This window comes from Hyaena hyaena, unplaced genomic scaffold (genome assembly GCF_003009895.1).
Source record: "Hyaena hyaena isolate Hyena2069 unplaced genomic scaffold, ASM300989v1 scaffold_597, whole genome shotgun sequence".
Lineage (NCBI taxonomy): Eukaryota > Metazoa > Chordata > Mammalia > Carnivora > Hyaenidae > Hyaena > Hyaena hyaena.
Genome location: NW_024081231.1, coordinates 996,259 through 1,017,744, shown reverse-complemented (window position 1 = coordinate 1,017,744; position 21,486 = coordinate 996,259). Strand labels below are relative to the sequence as shown.

The 21,486-nt window shown below is 41.6% G+C and overlaps 1 protein-coding gene across 2 annotated transcripts in view; it reads left to right on the top strand.

The window, feature by feature from the left end:
- The window catches only part of STON2 (stonin 2), a 113,590-nt gene that overhangs the window by 88,176 nt on the left and 3,928 nt on the right, over nt 1-21,486 (top strand). For both annotated transcript variants that reach the window (XM_039257026.1, XM_039257027.1), the window contains one exon: nt 14,275-16,116. In XM_039257026.1, coding sequence (XP_039112957.1) covers nt 14,275-16,116 — 1,842 coding nt within the window. The remainder of the gene's footprint in view (nt 1-14,274; nt 16,117-21,486) is intronic.

The window sequence follows — 21,486 nt, the reverse complement described above, 5'->3', positions numbered from 1 at the left end:
CATTCCCACCAACAGTGTAGGAGGGTGCCCGTTTCTCCACATCCTCGCCAGCATCTAGAGTTCTCTGATTGGCTCATTTTAGCCACTCTGACTGGCGTGAGGTGGTATCTCAGGGTGGTTTTGATTTGTCTTTCCCTGATGAGGAGGGATGCTGAGCATCGTTTCATGTGTCTGTTGGCCATCTGGATGTCCTCTTTGGAGAAGTGTCTGTTCATATCTTCTGCCCATTTCTTCAGTGGGTTGTTTGTTTTTTGGGTGTGGATTTTGGTGAGTTCCTTATAGATTTTGGATATTAACCCTTTGTCTGATATGTCATTTGCAACTATCTTTTCCCATTCTGTTGGTTGCATGTAGGGCTTAATCCTACCACCCTGAGATCATGACCTGAGCCCAAATCAAGAGCTGGACGCTTAACTGACTGAGCCACCCGGACACCCCTCAACACACAGGCTTTGGGATAATATATCTGTAAATAAATCTTTATTCCAAGACTGGTTTTTGCATTTCTCTCTCTCTCTCTCTCTCTCTCTCTCTCTCTCTCTAAAATGCAGTAACTCCCCACCTAGGACCTACTCAAATGACGTGAGAAATTATAGGACTTATTTCTAACCTAAAACTTCCTCATTATCTGAATAATAATCATAGACCTTACCAAACAGCAGGTAAGCTCTTTCGAATGTTTAGAAACATGTTCACGTGTGTTATCCCATCTTTGCTTCCAAACTAGAACAGGGATTATGAATATCCATGTTACAGGTGGGGAGGGAAATGGCACAAAGAGACTTGCCCAAGACCATAGCAAGTTTGTGGCAGAGCCAGGAGTAGAAATAAAGCCTTCTCTTTCATGGCTTTCTCAAAGCTCGCACAATGCCAAATGTCTCTTTCCGAGGTGTTCCCCAAGGGAACCTAGACTCTCAGGAATAATCATTATAGTAATAGTATCAAATATTTATGTAATGTTTGCTATGTAAACTTTACCTATATTAATTCAGTCCTTAGCACAACTTAGAGGTAAATATTATTATTATCATCTCCATTTTACCGTGGAGGGAACTAAAGCCTAGTACATTTAAATAACTTGCCCAAGGTTTCCATGTTAATAGGTAAAGTAGCCAGGATATGAACCAGCCTATAGCCACAGTCCACGGACCACTTGACAATGCAGTCAGAGCCTAACTTCTTTCCACCTGTTTATGTCTAGGGTGACCCAGACCAAAGATGACAGCTCTTCAGATAAGAATCTTAAAATTCCTCCCCTCCAAACTTAGAGTTTGAAGTATGTCTTATATTATTTAAGCAATAAGTATACTGTTCTATTTCTTTGTGAGAAGAATGAGGGAGAGCGGAGAGTAGCAACAAAATAGTTTTGCTCAACAACCAGACAAGTTTGGGGGCACCTGGGTGGCCCAGTGGGTCAGGCATTCAATCCTGGATTTTGGCTCAGGTCATGGTCTTGCAGTTTGTGAGATTGAGCCCCGTGTGGAGCCTGTTTGGGATTCTCTCTCTCCCTCTCTCTCTCGCCCCTCCCCTGCTCATACTCCCTGTCTCTCTCAAAATAAATAAATAAACATTTTTTTAAAAAAATAGATAGGTTTGGAAGTTTCTAGAAATTTCTATCTGCCATGTTTCTTACACAGATCTTGTCATCTGTCTCTTGCCTGGCTCCTAAATAATTTGGATTGCAAGCAACAAAAGCCAACTTTACATACTTTAAGTAAAATGAATTTATTCTAAGGATAAAGTAGTTTACAGAATTAGAAGAAAAGCTGAAAACTTACACTTTAGGAAGTTGGTGTATCAATTTTTACTGTGTTACATAAAAATCACACTGAAAATTAGTTCTCCTCCTGAAACCAGCTCCCCAAAAATCATTTGCTCAAGATTCTGCATATCCACAGTCTAGGCAAGCTTGAGCAATTCCTAGTCTGTGCTAGGCTGAGCTGATCACCATAGGAGCTCACTCATGGGACTGCAGTCAGCGGCCTGGTTGGCTAGGGTGCCTTGCATCTCCTCCACATGGTCATTTATCCCCCTGCAGGCTCACTCATCATGTCTTGGGGTTCCAAGTACAGCAAAAGAGGGCAAGCACCAGCACACAAGCACTTTTCAAGTTACCATTTGTGATGTATTTGATCCTGACTAAAACCAATCACCTGTTTCATCTCAGAGTCAGTGTGGGAAGGGACTGCCCAAGAGCGTGGATAGAGGAAGGAAGACTCTTGAGGCCATTTTTGCCATCTCTCAGAGATGGTCAGAAACCTTGGCAACTCTGAGCATCAAGCCAGCAAGAACTAATAAGTAGGCTCTTCAGAGTGCCCCTATCTGAATAACTCAGCTCCCACTATTTTCCTGTGCTTGAGTCAGTCTATTCAAGATTTCCAACAAGTATGTGACTTTGCTTGGATCATACGCATCATAGTGGGGGCACCTTGACTGAAGATCCATGAAAGCTTGAATGAGAGGGAGGAAAAGTTCGATTGTGAAGTGGTTACCCAGAGTAGGGGGAGAGGGTTGCAGGATAGGTAATAGAGTATTTCTTCCATCAGTATTGTTGACTCTATTGACTTTGTCTTTCTGCTCTGAATTATGTGAATTGAATTTTCCTCTAGGGCTTTATTGAGAACAAAGGTAACAGTCTCAACCTATTACCTGAACAACAAGAGATTTAAAACATGTACTTTGAAGACACTTGCTGAGCTGTGATGTCCTTGGCATGATCAGGATCTCACAGACATCCCCTCTTCCTGTGATTGCTATTTATTCTCTGGGTACCAAGAGTGTAAACAAAAAAGGGAAATGAGGAGACTGGTGTTCTGATACTGAGTTCACAGTGTTTGGCTCTGGCAGCAACTCCAGCGGTTATTTATTTAGGTCAGTTTCATAATTTCTGCAGATTTGGAAGACTGGTATTAAAACTTTCTAGAAAGCAAGGAGGAGTGGTGATGAAGTCATATTTAGGTTGATTCTAGGCATCAGGGAAAGTCTGAGATAGTTTGTTAGCATGACCACAGGAGCGCCGGGGTATTTAAGATTGAATTATTGCCCAAATAGCAGAGTTTAAGGGAATAAAAAATTCTTTTTATTTGGCAAAATGCTTCTCTTTTTGAACTGACAACCAAGACCATTTTTTTCTGATTACAACAGCCGACTGCTATAAAGGACAGGCAAGAGGTGATATCTTTATATATATGTGAAGTCATGCCAAGTATTTGAAACATGCCTAGGGCACTATACCAGTTTTCTCCAAATGTTTGGTCATGTTTCTCCAAAGATTTGATCATGAGCCTCTAATATTTGTGTATGTGTGTTGTGTGTGTATATGTACTATAAATTTATATATTACAAACATACTTGTATTTTAGTAAATGTTCTATAACATGAACAAAAATTAGAAATGTTTAAAGGATGGGTTAAAACTGAACAAAAATAGAGGTTCTGATATTTTCTTCCCATACCCCAATGGATCATTCTGTATACCTCTTGAGTGAACCCCTCCACCCCTCCATTTTGAGGATTACTTGTCCAAACTACAAAAGCATCTTAGACCTGCCCTACAATTACAAAGGCAATTCTTCTTACCAGAGGATTATGAGAAAGTTGGATGTTCTGTCTTGACCAAAGTGTACTCAAGACTTAACAGTCCCCTCACATGATAGACTAGTGCTGCTTTTTTGTAGTCACAATGACTTTGTGAATGCAGACCCTCAGATTTCTGATCATTCCCAAGCCTTTGGAGATTTATCTATGGAACAATTATGGAAAGATTTGGACTCATGGAATCATAACCTGAGACATTCTTCTCTCTCCATCCCCCTTTCCCTTTTCTTCCATTTTTCTTCCTCCTTTCCTTTTTCAATCTGTCCTTCAGTCTCCATCAGATTGATAATACAACTTCAAAGGCATTCTCTCTCCTCTCTTCCTTCCCTCTCCCTTTTGCTTCCTTGAGAATTCTAATAATATTTACATATTTTTACTGTGATTGCTAACGTTTATTGAGCTGCAACCCAGTTAAATTCAGTGTCTATTAATGATCTCATTTCCCCTCACAACCCTATGAAGTGGGTACTGTTATTATTTGCCGTGAGGGTTTAGAAATCCTGCCATTTAGAGAAAGTCAAGTAATGTGTCCAAGATCTCATAGTTTTCTAATGGCAGAGCCAGGTCGAACTGACTCCAGAGCCCAAGCTTTACCCTTTATCTGCAGTGACACAAAACAGGCAACAGGCAGTAGAGACCAGCATGAAGCCAGGAATTCAATCCATCATTAGTACAAACCACTTAAAATTTTTTAATTTTTTCAGTGTTTATTTATTTTTGAGACGAGGGGCAGAGAAAGAGGGAGACACAGAATTTGAAGCAGGCTCCAGGTTCTGAGCTGTCAGCACAAAGCCCAACATGGGGCTCAAATGCATGTATGGCAAGATCATGACCTGAGAGCCCAAGTCAGATGCTTAACCAAATGAGCCACCCAGGTGCCCTTAGTACAAACCACGTTTAAACTAGCCTTTCCCTTACAAGCCTTGTGTACACCCAGGAAACACTGATATATATATATGCCAGATGGTGGGAATGCTGTAGCAAGTCAGGAAAAGTGTACCAAGTGTGTGAACCATCTGGAAATAGCACTTTGGTGTTTGCCTGTGGATGATCTACCTCATGAGGGCTTCTGAAAAATTTGAGACATTCAGAAATACAAATAGAGCTCTGCTGGCTAGAATAAATTATTGCCATGCTAGAGATTAGTCGCTCTCCTATTTTTCTAAAAATGTATTAACTGATAGGTTTTCAGTTTATAAGTTTCATCTACCCTCAGTCTACATAAAAACGTCTCCTTTGATTTGGTAACTAAATGGGAGCTGGATAAGCACTGAAATGAAATCAAATTACCAACCCCAAATTCGATTGAAAAGAAGTGGCTTACTGTGCACAGGAGCTGCTGGTTATTTTGTTACTGTCATTGCTGAAAGTCCACATAAAAAACAATGAGCTTTGGGCAATATAGGTAAAAGGGAATGATTTATAGAGATTTTTTTCAGCTATTGGTAATTGCCCTTAACCTTTCTCTGGGTGATCTTAGACCAGCTGAAGGTACCCCTACCCCCAACAGACCTTTTGAACTTCTCCTGAAGGCTATATTATAGCCTAGCAGAGTTAACACATGGAAGGAAGGCTTGATACAGACTCAGTCAGAATGCCTGCTCTGCTCCTCATCCCCAACACACATGTACCCAAGCAAGCATATGTAATACTGTGTGACAGTCCCCAGCTCCGTTTCTTTGCCCTTATCACAAGTCCTCTGCTGAACTTACCGGGTCAACCTTGGAGAAGTAACAGTCCCTGTCACTAAGGCTCAAATGGGTGGCTGCTGGGGTCTTTCCTCACATGGTGGCCAGATGAATAGTGAGTAAGGATATGGGGGCACACATGAGTGACACTTCCATGGTGGCAGAGGGACAGGCAGTCCTGATGTGTCACCTATCCTGGTCTCAGTAAGGGCATGGGCACTGTAGGCTTGCCACTCTTTTTTTTTTTTTTTTTTTTAATTTTTTTTATTTATTTCTAGGAGAGAGAGAGAGACAGCTTGAGCAGGGGAGGTTCATAGAGAGAGGGAGTCACAGACTGAAACAGGCTCCAGGCTCTGAGCTGGCAGTCAGCACAGAGCCCGACGCGGGGCTTGAACCCACGAACCGCGAGATCATGACCCAAGTGAAAGTCGGACGCCCAACCAACTAAGCCACCCAGGCGCCCCGGCTTGCCGCTCTTTAAGGACATTGTCCCAGTGCCTCTGCAGGTAGTCCTTGACCTGGTCCCCACCTCTGGCACTTCTTGGGTATACAAACTATTCTCCACTCAGAGTCAGGATGGAGACCCTCTTTTTCCCTTGCGTTCCTATATGTTCTCCCTTAGAGTAACTTCTGGACGCTCCTCTTCTTTTAAGCTCCTAACCCAGAAGAACCTTTTCTACTTCTCATCACTCCAGAGATCAGTTGTTGTTGTTGTTTTTAATTTCTATTTGAACATAGTTGACACATAAAGTTACATTTGTTTCAGATGTACAACATAGTGATTCAATTTCTCTATACCTTACTATGCTCATCACAAGTGTAGCTACCATCTGTCACCATACAATGCTACTACCATACCATTAACTATATCCCATATGCTGTGTTCTTTGTTCTTGTGACTTCATCATTCCATTACTGGAGGCCTGCATCCCCCAGTCCCCTTCATTCATTTTGCCCCTCCCACCCATCCCTTTCCCTCTAGCAAGTATTAAGTTTGTTCTCTGTATTTATAGGCCTATTTTTATTTGTTCATTTGCTTTTTAGATTGCACATTTGAGTGAAATCATATGGTATTTGTGTTTCTCAGTGTACTTATTTCACTTATCGTAATACCTTCTAGATCCATCCATGTTGTTTCAACTGCCACAATCTCATCTTTTTTTTATGGCTGCATTGTGTGTGTGTGTGTGTGAGAGAGAGAGAGAGAGAGAGAGAGAAACAGACAGACATCTTCCTGACCTGTTCATCGGTCTATAGATTCTTAGGTTGCTTCTATATCTCAGCTATTGTAAATAATGCTGTAATAAACATAGGGGTGCATATATCTTCTCAAATTAGTGTTTTAATTTTCTTTGGTTAATACTAGTAGTGGAATGAGTCATATGGTAGTTCTATTTTTAATTTGTGGAGGAGCTTCCTTACTGTTTCCACAGTGGCTGTGCCAATTTACATTCCCACCAGCAGTGCACCAGGGTTCCTTTTTCTCCACATCCTTGCCAGTGCTTGTTATTTCTTGTCTTTTTTTATTTTAGCCGTTCTGAATGGTATAAAGTGAAAACTCCTTGTGGTTTTGATTTGCATTTCCCTGATGATTAATGATGTTGACTATCTTTTCATATGTCTATGGGCCATTTGTATGTCTTCAGAAAATGTCTATTTAGGACACCATAGAAGAGTTTTATGGTCTATTAAGCAGCGCTTCATTGCACAAACAGCTTAGACCCTAGAAAGCCCTTTGTTCACCCCTCTTTGGTGTGCTCAAATAGTCCAGGAGGGAAGTACAGGGCCTTTTTGCTATGGCAATGACAAATCAATAAAACACAGGTTAGGTTCTCAGCAGGCCTTATTACTAGTTAGGTCTTTGATATACCCCAATGTATAAAATGTGAAGAGATTAATTTATAAAATGGCATGTTGATTTTTCAGTCTGTAAAAGACATTGGCATCTATCCTGCTCTGTGCCTACGACCTCTGCTGGGGAACTGGAGTGACCCTCAGACAACAGCAGGGTGTTGTAGTAGGATCTCTGCCCTGATGGGAGTTGAAGAATAGAGTCTCCGCCTAAGACAACATGAGAAGCTGATATCAGAAAGGCATATTAAGCCAGAGAACCAGTAAGCCAGTTTGGTGGAGATTTAGTTGTTAGAGGAAAGGAGCCCAAAGCAGGGATCCAAAGGTTGAGTCCCGGTGAAGTGGGCAGTGATAAAGCAAAAGCAAAAATTTAGAACCAGAGAGAACAGATTCACCAGGAACACACAGATTCCTGTGACATTCATCAGACTTAGTCTGATGCTTGCTTCTCTGAGCAAGAGATGAAATGTGTTGCTTTTCTGAGCAAAACAGAGCTGAGGTGTGTTGGGTGAGCTCATCTTAATAAGCAGGGGGGGAGTCGGCAGGACAACTGAATACTGCTTCATAGGTCCTCTTAGCAAATAGAAACCAGAACGTAGTGTCAAATGCTCCTGCTAGGAACATTTCCCCACTGTCAAATAGTGGGGAAGTCATAGTTGGATGGATTGGCTTCTTTGCTTTGTCTGACCAGGTAACTTCACCAGCATCAAAGCATCCTGTCTCCTGGATAATGCTAAGGACAGAGGAGTAGACTCAGAAACCCTCTGGCTCTCTTTATCAGTGTATTGTGATGACAAAGCAGGTCTCAGCTTCTTTTATGTAAGTTAGAAGCTCCCTTGATAAGGTTCAGATGACTAACTCTCTCACCCTTACATATTCACACATCAGGGGCTGACATCACCTGACCTTATGCCCAAAGGCGGCTTTGTGTAAATGGATGTAAATCCTTGTTTAGTGGACTTCTTTTCCCTTTCTGGACAATGCTCCCAAAAAGCTGTGTGGCAAGCTGTGTTGCCAATCTCAAAGGCAATGGGGAAAATTAACCAGATTTTAGCTTAGCAAAGAAGCATTAAGAAAATACCAGAGGTAGTGAACACTAAAAGTAAGACTTTGTAAATGTCACCTTGGGTAGTTTACTTAAACTTCCTGAGCCCCTTAGTCCTCCCAGCAAAAGGAAGGTCAAATTTTATTATTTCTAAAATCTCTTCAAACCTGAAAAGTCTGTGGTCCTATTTTCACTTTATATATCGTTCCACAAATATGTAAAGGCCTGCTGTGCATCTGAAGCTGGTTATACGGTTCTGTGCTCTTATTTAACAGTGACTGGTGCCTCATCTTGAGAAAACGGCAATAATCTAAGAACGTTTGTTCTTGCCACTGCAAATCAATTCAATGAACAGCTCTCAGTTTCTGCATTTGTCACTGCGTAAACAAATTGGATTAGCAAACGGGAGAGAAGAGGATGGCGTCTCTTCTCTATTCAAAATATCATAGAACATTCATCTTCCCCCATAGTTCTTACTTTTCTTCAGCTTGGTGACTTTGACTACCATTGTAATCATTTAATTCAGTCTTTGGGGAACGTAAAATAGACTGTGGTCTAGCATTGAAAGAATCTACCATTTCTTTTTTGTCTGCATGAGGAAGCTCTTAGCTACTAGCAGTTCTCCCAGTGGGCAAATGAGAACCTGATTTTATACATGGCTTTGGTTTGGCAGCGGCCCAACTCATCATAAAAGTAATTTGGAGGTAGCAGGTGGAAGAGATAGTAATTAAAATTACGCTGGATTTTTGGCTTTGGTTTTATTTTAATAAGTCAATAAAATGGAATCCTGGATGATAGTTAATTTTGTTCTGAGCGTAATTAGTTTTTGCCTATTTCTTACTGAAGAAATTTGCTGACTTCCCCCCCCCCCTTGTTTTTAGTACCAGCTACATTAGTCATAAGTGTCATGGGAAAGATCTAACTACTGCTTTATCAACATGGATTACAGCTAAACTGTTTTCTTTCTCTAAGGTTAATTGGCAGGAGTGCTAAGGATGTGTTTTGATCTTTTACTACTTATCTTGTAAGCAGACAGCATTTTCTTAAAGAGTACAGATTTAATATTTTTTTGAATCACCTCTTACTCCACAGCAGATATTGGTTTTCACATCAAAATATTTTCAAATACTATATTCCAGTGCTTTTTAATATATGTGTACTTTATATCATGAAATGTATCATTGTAATAGGAGTAGTGATAGCAGCTACATCTACTGAACACTTATTTATTACTTGCCAGGCACAGTTTTAAAATCTATATTAAATTTTCCCAACAACTCTGACAGTAAGACTTAGTATTTTTTAATGTATATTTATTTATTTGAAAGCGAAAGAGAGCATAAGCAGGGGAGAAGCAGAGGGAGAGATAATCCTAAGCAGGTTCCACACTGTCAGCACAGAGCCTGACACAGGGCTTGATTCCACAAACCATGAGACCGTGACCTGAGCTGAAATCAAGAATCAGACACTTAACCGACTGAGCCACCCAGGTGCCTCAGGATTTAATATTTTCTTAATGTCATAGATGGGAAAACTGAGGTGCAGAGAAACTAAAAACTTGCCCAAAGTCACATAGCTAATAAGCTGTAGGTACGGAATTGAAGCCAAGGCAATTTGACTCCAGATTGTAGACTCTTGTTACGGTTCACTCAACAATGTATGTTATAATCAGTTTATATATTAATAAACATGTGTCAATAACATTGTCTTAATAGCTACATGGGATTCCATTTTAGGGGTATAATACTTGATATAACCAATCTCCCATTATTGGGCATGTAGGTTGTTTTCCAATTTTTCTGATACAAACATTGCTGTGATAAACCTACACTAAATGCATCTTTGCAGGTCCATCTTGTTCTTTCCTTAGAATACAGTTCTATGTGTAGAATTTTGGGGTCACACTTTTTGAGGCTTTTGTACAAATTTTCAATTTGCCCCCCAGAAAGATTTTTTAATACTTCCATCAAAGTGTAAGTTTCCTCATGTCACCAATAATTATTATTCTTCCCAAATTTTTGTATCTCTGACACAGAGAGAATTATATTTATTATTTTCTAAAAATGTTAAACTTCTTTTTTTCAAATAGTTCTTACACATTTGCATTTCTTCATTAGTGAATTATTCCCTTTTTAAAAGTATATTTAGAGACAGAGACAGTATGAGTGGGGGAAGGGCAGAGAGAGGGAAAGAGAGAATCCCAAGCAGGCTGCACACTGTCAGCACAGAGCCCAATGTGGGGCTCAAACTCATGAACTTTGAGACTATGACCTGAGCTGAAGCCAAGAGTTGGATGCTCAACCAACTGAGACACCCAGGCATCCCATGAATTGTCTGTTCTTATCTTATTTTGTTTTATTTTTTGTAAGGGTGTATCATTTTTATTAAGAATACTCCGTAATATTATATAAAGGATATCAAGTTTTTGTCATATATAATACACATGTTCCTCCAGAAATTTTATATACAGATAAGTTGTTTTTTTATATGTGAAAGTCTCAAAGAACATAATAAAGATGTTTTAATAAAAAGAGGCTCAGAAAATATATGACCTAATCTTTGTAAAAACAATTGAAGATCTCTTTCATTCAATGATAAATAATAGAAAATTAAGAGCTTACAAAAATAGGGAAGTCAGTGTTAATAAGGGATAATTTTTCAAAGTAGTATGTGTCAGTCCTTGGGTTTGCCCCAAGAAATGCTTTATTTTCATGTGAGCTACAGACTACTTTTGCCTTTCATCTGTAAAAGTATCTTCATTAAGACATTTTTTATAAATTTATTTATTTTTAGAGAGAGAACATGCAGGAGAAGGACAGAGGGGGGAGAGAGAGAGAATCCGAAGCAGGCTCTGTACTGTCAGCACAGAGCCCAATGCAGGGACTTAAACTCATGAACCTTGAGATCATAACCTGAGCCAAAACCAAGAGTAGGATACTTAACCGCCTGAGCCACCCAACTGCCCACAAGACATTTTTTTTTTAATAAATGATTTTGTAGGGGGAAAATAATCCCATTTCCAGAAATTTGACCTATGACCCACTACTGCCCTAAAATAATGAATTTTTAAAGCAGTTTGTAATCATGGGAGATGAAACTGCCAAAGGAGAGAATATTTTGTAACAAAGTCTTTTAATACTTTTTTAATGGCCATCAAAGAGAATATAGAATCTCTAGAAATTAATTAAAAACTTTCCCTCCAGATTTAAAGAAACTTCATTTAAATTGTATTCCAAGTCTAATGCTTTAAAACCATCTAGAACTTGGTGTGATTTTAAATAGCTTCATTTGAAAAGGAATTTATTGTAAGAAAATTGTGTCTAGTGGAGACAAAGCCCCCTTTTTTTTCCCCACCCCCACCCCTTCTTTTTTGGCTTCATAGAGGAAAATGAGAAATGCTATTTTAGGGACAGGATTCCCAACAGAAGGGAATCCTTTGGCAGCAAGAATAAACAGCTTTGGCAGAAAAGCACCCTCCAGAGGAAAAGGACTTGGCTTGTTTAACCGAGGGAGTGAGTGGTCATGAACCCCAAGGCCACAAGGATATCCCCCCACAGGGGCTGGGTCACTACCAGGCTGTTTGGGTGGGAGCACTGAGGTCACAAAAGCTTCTTAGAGCAGCTTCATAAGGAATTGAGGTTTTGAGATGCAACTCCAGTTGTCTAGGGAGGGTTCAAGGAAGTGATTATATTTTACTCCGGGCCACACTGTTCCCTTTAGCCTTCATTATGATAACAGTAGTAGTTGCTGCTGTGGTAGTAGTGATAAGGATAATAATAATAATAAATAAAATAATAAATCTTACAAACCTGTTTCTTGACCCTTTTCCCTTCATTTTCCAGAAAATAAACCACACATCTACAAAAGTACATTAATGATTAATTTGAAAGGAAGTCTTGTTTTTAACTTTAAAATGTTTTGAGGGGCTCCTGGGTGTCTCTGTCGGTTAAGCATCTGACTTCAGCTCAGGTCGTGATCTCATGGTTCGTGGGTTCGAGCCCTGCATCGGGCTTGCTCTGACAGTGCAGAACCTGCTTGGGATTCTGTCTCTACCCCTCTCTCTGCCCCTCCCCTACTCTCTCTCAAAGTAAATTTTAAAACAGTAAAATGCTTCAGAATCCTTTTGTGGTTCTGTGCATATAGAAAATACTTTTTGGCTCATTATATTTATGGGGTGAATGTGGATATGTATGTATGCATGCTCATATATTTAGCCTACATTTTCAAAGTGATGTTTTCAGTAGAGAGGATTGCTATTTGAATAAATAAATACACTTGAAAAGATGCATGACAAGCAGCCATCCCCTCCACGTGTGACTCTACTTCCAGTTATGTGCAGCATTATTGGTTTGGTTTGGTTGGATATGACATTCATGACAGTTAAGTGAAGTGGTCAGAAAACTCAACTGCTTGACTCAACCACTGAGCATCCATTTCTCTTTCATGCCATATTACTGGTGATAGAAACAGTGGGTAGAAGGGTGGCAGAGGGCCCCATACACATTGCTCCAGGGACAGAGAAAATAGAACTGCTCCAATGCAAAGTCTCTTTTCTCACTCATTCACTCAACACTTTTACTGAATATCTGCTGGATGCCAGACACAGATTTGTTTTCTCTGCTACTCCTTCATCAGAATCCACTCCTTGCTGGGGCGCTTGGGTGGCCTTGTACGTTGGGCATCCGACTTTGGCTCAGGTCATGATCTCATGGTTCATGAGTTCGAGCCCCACGTCGGGCTCTGTGCTGACAGCTTGGAGACTGGAGCCTGCTTTGGATTCTGTGTCTCCTTCTCTCTCTTTCTGCCCCTCCCCTGCTCATGCTCTGTCTCTCTCTCTCTCTCAAAACTAAACAGTTTTAAAAATTATTAAAAAAAAAAAAAGAATCCACTCCTTCCTAAAGGCTTCACTTTCCCCTCCCTTCCCACAATCCCCATAGACACAGGGTCTTGATGCTAACTGAAAGTTTTGGATCTTTCCCTCATGGAAACTCAAGTCCTATATCCCTTTCCTTTTATTCCACCCATGCTGGGGTGGAGTTTTATTTGTAATATAACACTTTTTTTCCCCATAAAATAATTTTTTAAACTCCAAGATGGAAAAGCATTTTAGAGAAAATAGAAGAAATTATATTATGAGTATTTCCTCATGTTATTGCATACTTGTAAACATTTTAATGGCTGTACCTTAACATTTGCCCAAAACTTGGTGCACAGTTTAGATTTATTTCCTTAGGGAAGAATTACAAAGTTATTATTTATGCACATTTGTAAGACCCTTAATACAAATGGCCAAACCACTTTCAGAGAATTTGTAGCAACTTAAAGTCCCATTAAAGGTATATTTACTGTTCACATCTTAGTACTCTTACCCTCACTAAAGACTAAAAACTTTAAGAATCTTCACTGATCGTCTTTAATTTGCATTTTTTCTTCTTTCTAGTGAGACTGGAAATTTTTCACATGCTTATTAGACATTTTTAGTTTCTCTCTCCTGAGCTGTCTGTATATATTCTTTGTCTATATTTCTATTGGAGTTTTTATAGTCTTCTTATTTACTTATATGAACTTATTTCATAGTAAGGATGTTAACATTTTATTTTTAATATTTATTGATCACATTTGGGCAAATTCCCTCCAATTACATTATTTGTAATCATATCACTTAGAACAGATAACTTGTTTTGTCAAATGAAATCAGCTTTATATCATTTTATGTAGAAGGTAGTTTTCAATGTCTAAGAATTAAGAATACATACTTTAGAGCATAGTAAAAAAAAAAAACTCTATTCTAGAAACTTCTATTAAATGGAGAATGTATAAGAGTTAAACTGCAAGGGACCTTGGACCTATCAGTGCTTCTGTATTGATAGACCTATTTGTATTCTTCCTGCATTTGATATGTGGCCCCTTTGGTGTGCTTATTATAAAATTATGAGATTCTGTGCCAGATTAGCACTTGAGACTGGTAGTGAGCTGCTTTGGAATTTATCAGATTCCTGATAAAATTCTAGTCACTCTTCTTTCCCATACCTGTTTCCCATACTTCTAGAGGCCCTGAATAGCAGCCCTCATATGCTCTCATTTTTCTTTTAGACAGTTCTTCCTCACTCCAGGAAGATGAAGAGGTAGAGATGGAGGCCGTCAGCTGGCCACCCACTAGTCCAGCCATGAATGGACACTCTGCAACTCCGGTGACTCCTGCTCGTTTCCCCAGCTGGGTCACTTTTGATGACAATGAAGTCAGCTGCCCTTTGCCACCTGTCACCTCTCCCCTGAAGCCAAACCCACCACCTACCGCATCTGTGATCCCAGATGTACCTTATCACTCAGCTGGGTCATTTAAGAAGAGGGAACGTCCCAAGAGCACACTGATGAACTTTTCCAAAGTTCAGAAGCTGGACATTTCCTCCTTAAACCATCCACCTTCCATAACCGAGACTCCGCCACCGTGGAGGGCAACCAATCCTTTCCTGAATGAGACTCTGCAGGATGTACAGCCCTCCCCCATCAACCCTTTCATTGCTTTCTTTGAGGAGCAGGAGAGGCGGTCCCAAAACAGTTCTGTTTCCAGTGCCACCGGCAAAAGCCAAAGAGAGTCTCTCATTGTCATCTACCAGGATGCCATCAGTTTTAATGACTCAAGCAAAAACCAGTCACACTCTGATGCCGTTGAAAAACTCAAGCAACTTCAGATAGAAGATCCTGATCACTTAAGCAGTGCAACACTACCAGATGATGACCCGAAAGCCTGGATTGAACTAGATGACCACCCACCTGGTTCAGTGCTGTCCCAGCCCAGGGATGGATGGCCAATGATGCTAAGGATCCCTGAGAAGAAAAACATCATGTCATCTAGGCACTGGGGACCCATCTACATCAAACTGACAGACAGTGGTTACTTGCAGCTGTATTATGAGCAGGGCCTAGAAAAACCATTCCGCGAGTTCAAGCTGGAGAGCTGCCATGAAATTTCAGAACCCCGGCTCCAAAACTATGACGAGAATGGCAGGATCCACAGCTTGCGAATAGACCGTGTCACCTACAAGGAGAAGAAGAAATACCAGCCCAAACCTGCTGTGGCCCACACGGCAGAGAGGGAACAAGTGATCAAGCTGGGCACCACCAATTACGATGACTTCCTGAGTTTCATCCGAGCCATTCAGGACCGGCTCATGAATCTGCCAGTGTTGTCAATGGACTTGAGTACAGTGGGCTTGAACTACCTTGAGGAGGAGATTACTGTGGATGTCAGGGATGAATTCTCTGGCATTGTAAGCAAGGGAGACAACCAGATTCTCCAGCACCATGTCTTGACACGGATCCACATTCTGAGTTTCCTTTCTGGGCTTGCAGAGTGCCGCTTGGGCCTCAACGATGTCCTTGTCAAAGGTAATGAAATTGTTTCCCGGCAGGACATCATGCCCACCACCACCACAAAGTGGATCAAGCTCCATCAGTGCCGTTTTCATGGGTGTGTGGATGAGGATGTATTCAACACCTCGCGGGTTATTCTGTTCAACCCTTTAGATGCCTGCCGGTTTGAGCTAATGCGGTTCAGGACAGTATTTGCAGAGAAGACCTTGCCTTTCACACTCAGGACAGCAGCAAGCATCAATGGGGCAGAGGTGGAGGTGCAGAGCTGGCTGAGGATGTCAACAGGCTTCTCCTCTAACCGAGACCCCCTCACCCAGGTTCCCTGTGAGAATGTGATGGTTCGTTACCCTGTGCCCAGTGAGTGGGTGAAAAACTTCCGCAGGGAAAGTGTCCTCGGGGAAAAGTCTCTAAAAGCCAAAGTGAACCGGGGGGCAAGTTTTGGCTCAACTAGTGTATCTGGCTCTGAGCCTGTCATGAGAGTAACCCTGGGAACTGCCAAGTATGAGCATGCCTTCAACTCCATTGTGTGGAGGATAAACCGACTGCCTGACAAAAACTCAGGTAGGTACAGATTTCCCTTCTGTAAAAACTGCCACCTGGTTACAGAAGACCAGGGGTCAAAGTTCCACATTCTCTTCCCCTAGGAAGTGCTGGTTTTGGTTGGGTGACAAATGGTGATGGAGGAATGGGACCAGAAAATTAATAATACTTGTGGAGAGTAAGGAACAAACATGAATGACCCAGTTCACTCCATTTCTTCCAGAAAACTATGCATTATTCTTCTCTGTTGAGGTGCTAAGCAGATTTCCAGGGAAGCTTATGAGTTTGGTTTCTTTTCTGATTCATATAAGTATTATATGTGGTGCTGGAAGCTGTTTTCAGAGCCTAGAAGGCTTCTGGGTTTTGAAGAGGTATCTTTCTGAGTTCAATTTGAGGTTCCAGTCACCCTGTGCAAGACCTGTCAGTCAAAACATCTCCAACTCAAGAGTTGCGATTTGAGGATGGAGGAAGAGGAGAAAAGTTCTAATGAGACTGGAGATCCAGCCAGGACCAGAAGGTCCAATAGGGCTGAAATTCTGTCAGACAAATAAATACGTAAAGGAAGGTATGTTTGAATTAGACAAAGAAAGCAAGCTAACCAGCCCTAGCTGGCTTACTCATAGCTGTCAGGGGTGCTTTTGTGCTTGAGTGAGCACAGAAGGCAATGACTTGCCTCAGGGGTCCAGTGAATTTAATGAAATGACAAAACTAGGGAGTGATCCAACTAGCTCTAATAGCCCTATTTCTTAGAGGAAGTCTGAGTGACTCCTGTGACAGGCAGTAAGCCCACCATCCTGTGATCCTTTAAAGCACTTCTCTTCTTGTTTATAATAAAGTTTGCCCATTTGTTAACAACAGTAGATATCCTAAGCCGAGCAAAAGGAGTAAGGTTTGGAAAAACTCTTGATGGAAATGTCCTTCTTTTATGCAGATATTCTTCTCCCATTCTCACTATTAAATCCTACCAGTATGTTTAGAGTCTTCATTTCCTGTTTTGAGGGTGGAGGGGCTGTGTTATCATACCCAAAATGTATCACGATGTGATGGTGAGGGACAGTACGATCTGGTCACCTCCCCACGCAGTCCAGGCGGTGGAACACACCGGGGCATTCTGTGTCAGACACTGGGTGTAGTGGTGCAAAATGAAAAGACAATTGGACCTCTGTGTTTGAGGCTGCATTGGCCATCCCCCACCTCGCCATTCCTAAACTGACAGGATTTTTAAAAACAAAGTCTTCCTCTCTGTGCTTGCTTAGTTGTTTCTCCTGAATCAGCACTGTGTTCTCCTAGTGATGGCACGGTGATTTCCACCTCAGCCACGGGGCCCACCTGAACTGACGGAGGAAAGGAGAAGCCCTGAACTCTCCTTTGGCACAGAAGCCCCTGAGAAGAGAGCTGAGGTGGTAGGAAGCAAACTACTGTTTAACCTGCTGGAGACTTGACATCAGAAAGACAAGGCCACAGGTTTATGTTGGAATGCTTGGCTCTTCAGTTTGTTGGGTATGGATTCAGATATAACTTCATTATGGAATTACTGAGTCTTCAAGCTGGAAGGGGCCTTGGGGATAACTTAAGTCAAACCTCTTTATTCTACAGATGAGAAAATTAAGGACCGAGAGTGACAGACTTACCTGAAGTCACAAAGCCACATCCAGGGGTCTTTTTTCAATACCACAGCTGCCTCTTAGTAGAGGACACTCAACAGACACAACATGAAGTAACTTCCTCTAAGAGAAGAGAGATTTTCAGTTTTCTCAGTGTGTACACCTCTATCTCATTTGCTTCAACGTTCTTTCTCTCAAATATTTAAAAGTACTATATGATGGTTATAAGCAGCAAAGACAAAAAAAAAAAAAGATTGTTGGTGAATAGCTCAGAGCGCAGAATGCTGGGAAGGTTGAGCGAATAGGCATAGGAAGGATGGCTCTTGAAAGCAGAGCTGTGAGACGCCTCCTCAGACGGCAGCCATCGGCATAAATCATCACAAGCCGTTTTCTGTCAAGAGTCAAGGGGAGGACAGCGCATTTTGACTGACATGACCTCCAAACTAACATGCAGTGCTGGGGAAGATTATCTCCCAAAGCAGAGGGAGGGGGAAAAAAGATTGTTTCCAGAAGAAAAGGGGGAGTGGACGCAGGACAAGGGTAAATATAGGTCTTCAGCAAACACACTCTAATGCTTTCCCAGCAGGTTAGTGTTCAGCAGGCTCAAGGCCAAGTTAATGCAGCTTGTATTACAAATGTGTTTCCTGACTACTGGAACCTTGGTTTGTGAAAGATTTTTGAAATCCAGGACAGCATAAAGATACTGGAGAATGTTTCTCAGTTAAGCTACCCCCTCATCTTTGCTTTTGTTATCCATGGTTATACATTTTTAGTGGCAAAAGCCCCAAAAAGGGCTCCTTCTACTACTCCTGGCCAATGGTTTATTTCTGGATCTGTTCAGGAAATTGATAACACCCTTTTCTGGCAACTTGAGACGCACAGAGTCTGAATTACAGTCAGATGATGGGTTCTTAGCATTGCTGGTGCTCCCTGGGACCGGCCCCTCCCCCATTCAGTGTGCCCTCCATGAAACCATAGAATTGAGCGATTAGTAGTCATCCCTTTGCTGAGCTCCTCTATCTTGGTCTTCAGACAACCTTAGGAAGGTGCCTTTTACAGGTTATTTTCCATAATTCTCACACCTCTGTTTACAGTAAAGGAGAGCCTGGGCCTCTGCATGCTCACTTCCACCTGCAGCGGCCACGTATCCCTAACCTCCAGCAGGCAGGGCAGTCAGACCACAGGCAGCATGGGTCTGCGGGTCTCTACCCCTGGTTTGCTGGCACCTGACGCTGCAGCCACAGCAGGCTCGTCCCAATCCCAGCCACCAAAAGACTAACAACCTGCCATTGGAGTCCAGTGTGGCCGGAAGTGGTGGGCCTAGCCCAACTGTGTGCATGTACAGCCCCCCTCCCCATCCCCCTCAAGTCTCTTCAGGGACCCTTTTCACCCTGACCCCAAGAGCTTTTCTTAATCCTAGAAGGCACCAGAACAAGTCCTCCTGCTTTCCCAGATCTTCCACCGGGAAACAGCATTCTCTCTTGCACAGGTAGCTTTCTTTGCTGGAAGTCCAGTTCTCTAATATTAGACCAAGAGAAAATGATTTCAATGTAATTCACCTTTTATGGAAAACAGAAATCTGAATTTTAATGTTAAATTTTCTCAGTTTCATCAGGGAAGATGACAAAATGTGTGGGTTCATGTAGTTCATTACCATAAGTCAAACTGTACTAGCTTGCAGAATTGCATATCCCTAACTGTCCCCCACCTCATACATCCATTAGTGGGCGCCCGGAATCCAGAGGGAATACTGCTTTCATAGGGTTTGCTGTGAATATACTTTGGAGGATGAGAGGAGGGGGTCTGCTTTGTGGAAAGTAATGATTTTTCAGTATTCTGACAATGTTTAAATAAGGGTAATTAGGTAAAACTGTTGTTCAAGTTGCCATTGAATTAAACTTCTCTATGTACTTCAAAGCAATCTAAATCTATAGCAATATATTGAGAGGCGTTTAGGACATAAGTTGGAATCTGTCAGATCTGAGTTTTATTCCCAGTGCTGCAATTTAGTGGCTGTGTGACCTCAGGCCATTTACTTAAACCTCTCAGAGAAATCTTTTTTTCCTCATTTACAGAAGAGCGTTATTAATACCTAGCTCATTAGGAAAGAAATTAGACAATGCCTTTAAGTGTTTAGTACAGTCTCTGGCTTGTAAGAAATGCTCAATAACTGATAACTATGTAATTCCAGTGGTAATTTTTTAAAAATCATGTGGATTCATTTTTAGATAATGTAATTTTCACTATTATATGTATCAAATTTCTTTTCTAGAAACGAGAATAAGTTTCTCAATTTCCCAAAGTATTACTCTTTAGAAATAACCGTTGAAATATGTTATTTGTGAAATAGAGCAAAACAAATACTTCACTCCGTGATGTTTTCCTTGGAGAGCGGGTGTGCGTGTCCTCACTCTCTGAGATTAAAAAGGCCCGTCCAGACCAATAAAGAAAATTGGAGTTGTTTATTTGGGGAAGCTCAGATAACTAAGGACTTTTGCTCTTACATAACGAAGTCAAAGCTGTGTCACGTGGTTATCCATGGTGACTTACGGGACAGGGCTTCTCACAGCTCACCTCTCACTCATGTCACCCTGCAAAGCCTGATCTTGAGGTTGGGGACCATAAGGGAGGCTGTGACTCAGACAAAGCAGCCAAATCACTTTGGAATCTGAGTGCTTGGGTTCAGTTTTCAGTCTGCCACTTTCTGGTTTTGACTGAGCGGTTCTCTTTACCTCCGCACCCACCTCCCACCCAAGCCTCTGTTGCCTCATCTGTAGAATGTAATGGCTGTGACCTCAAGGGATGGTTATGAAGATGTGGGGAGAGGGTGTACACACAGCAGCTGGGACAGTACAGAATACTCAGCAAACAATGATGCTTCAAAGGTTATAGTCACAGAACTAGCTCTCTTTTCACTCAGCTAATACCAGTCCTCAAATGGAAATGCTTAAGTTTTCCATCCACATACACTAGAACAAGCCATAGATTTAAAGAATTAAAGGACGAAGCCTGGAGAGAACAAAGGACTTGGGTGCAGGATTTCTGCCACTTAGCAGGAAAGCTAGAAGTCAGACTTGGTGTCCTGTTAGTGTGTTCTACCCAGCATACCATGCGCTTCCTTTAATGCATACCTGTTGTTTATGAGGGCCCCATCATTTACATATGCCATTTACCCACAAAAACATGCCAAAGCATTTTTGTAAAAATACAGGCTGACATTAAGAAAATTCATCTTTTTGGGTACCTGGGTGGTTCAGTCAGTTAAGTGTCCAGCTTCCGCTCATGTCATGATCTTGCAACTCATGAGTTCCAGCCCCACATCGGGCTCTGTGCTGACAGCTCAGAGCCTGGAGCCTGCTTTAGATTCTGTGTCTCCCTCTCTCTCTGCTCCTGCCCCTCTCCTCCCTCTCTCTCTCTCTCTCTTTCTAAAATAAACATTAAAAAATTGTTAATTAAAAAAAAGAAAATTCATCTTTCAAAGGGAATTGATTATTTTGCTCCATGTGACTGTCATTGATGCTTTATTAGGTGCTAAGTTCTGAGCCCTTTTATCCGTTTCTGCCAGTTTACAGCCTCTCCATCTTAGTATTTGTGCTGTGTTCCCATTATCCCCCTGACCTGAGTGGGGTTGGCAGGCAGTGGGTTTTATTGCTAGGATGCAAGGCTACTGTCATCAGAAGGGTCTGAGCCAGAGGCAGTGTGATTTCTGTTGAGGTAAATCCTCTGCTCAGCCTTGGACCAGTGCTCAGCATTGAACTGCCTGGCTCTGAGCCTGCAGGCAGTCTTT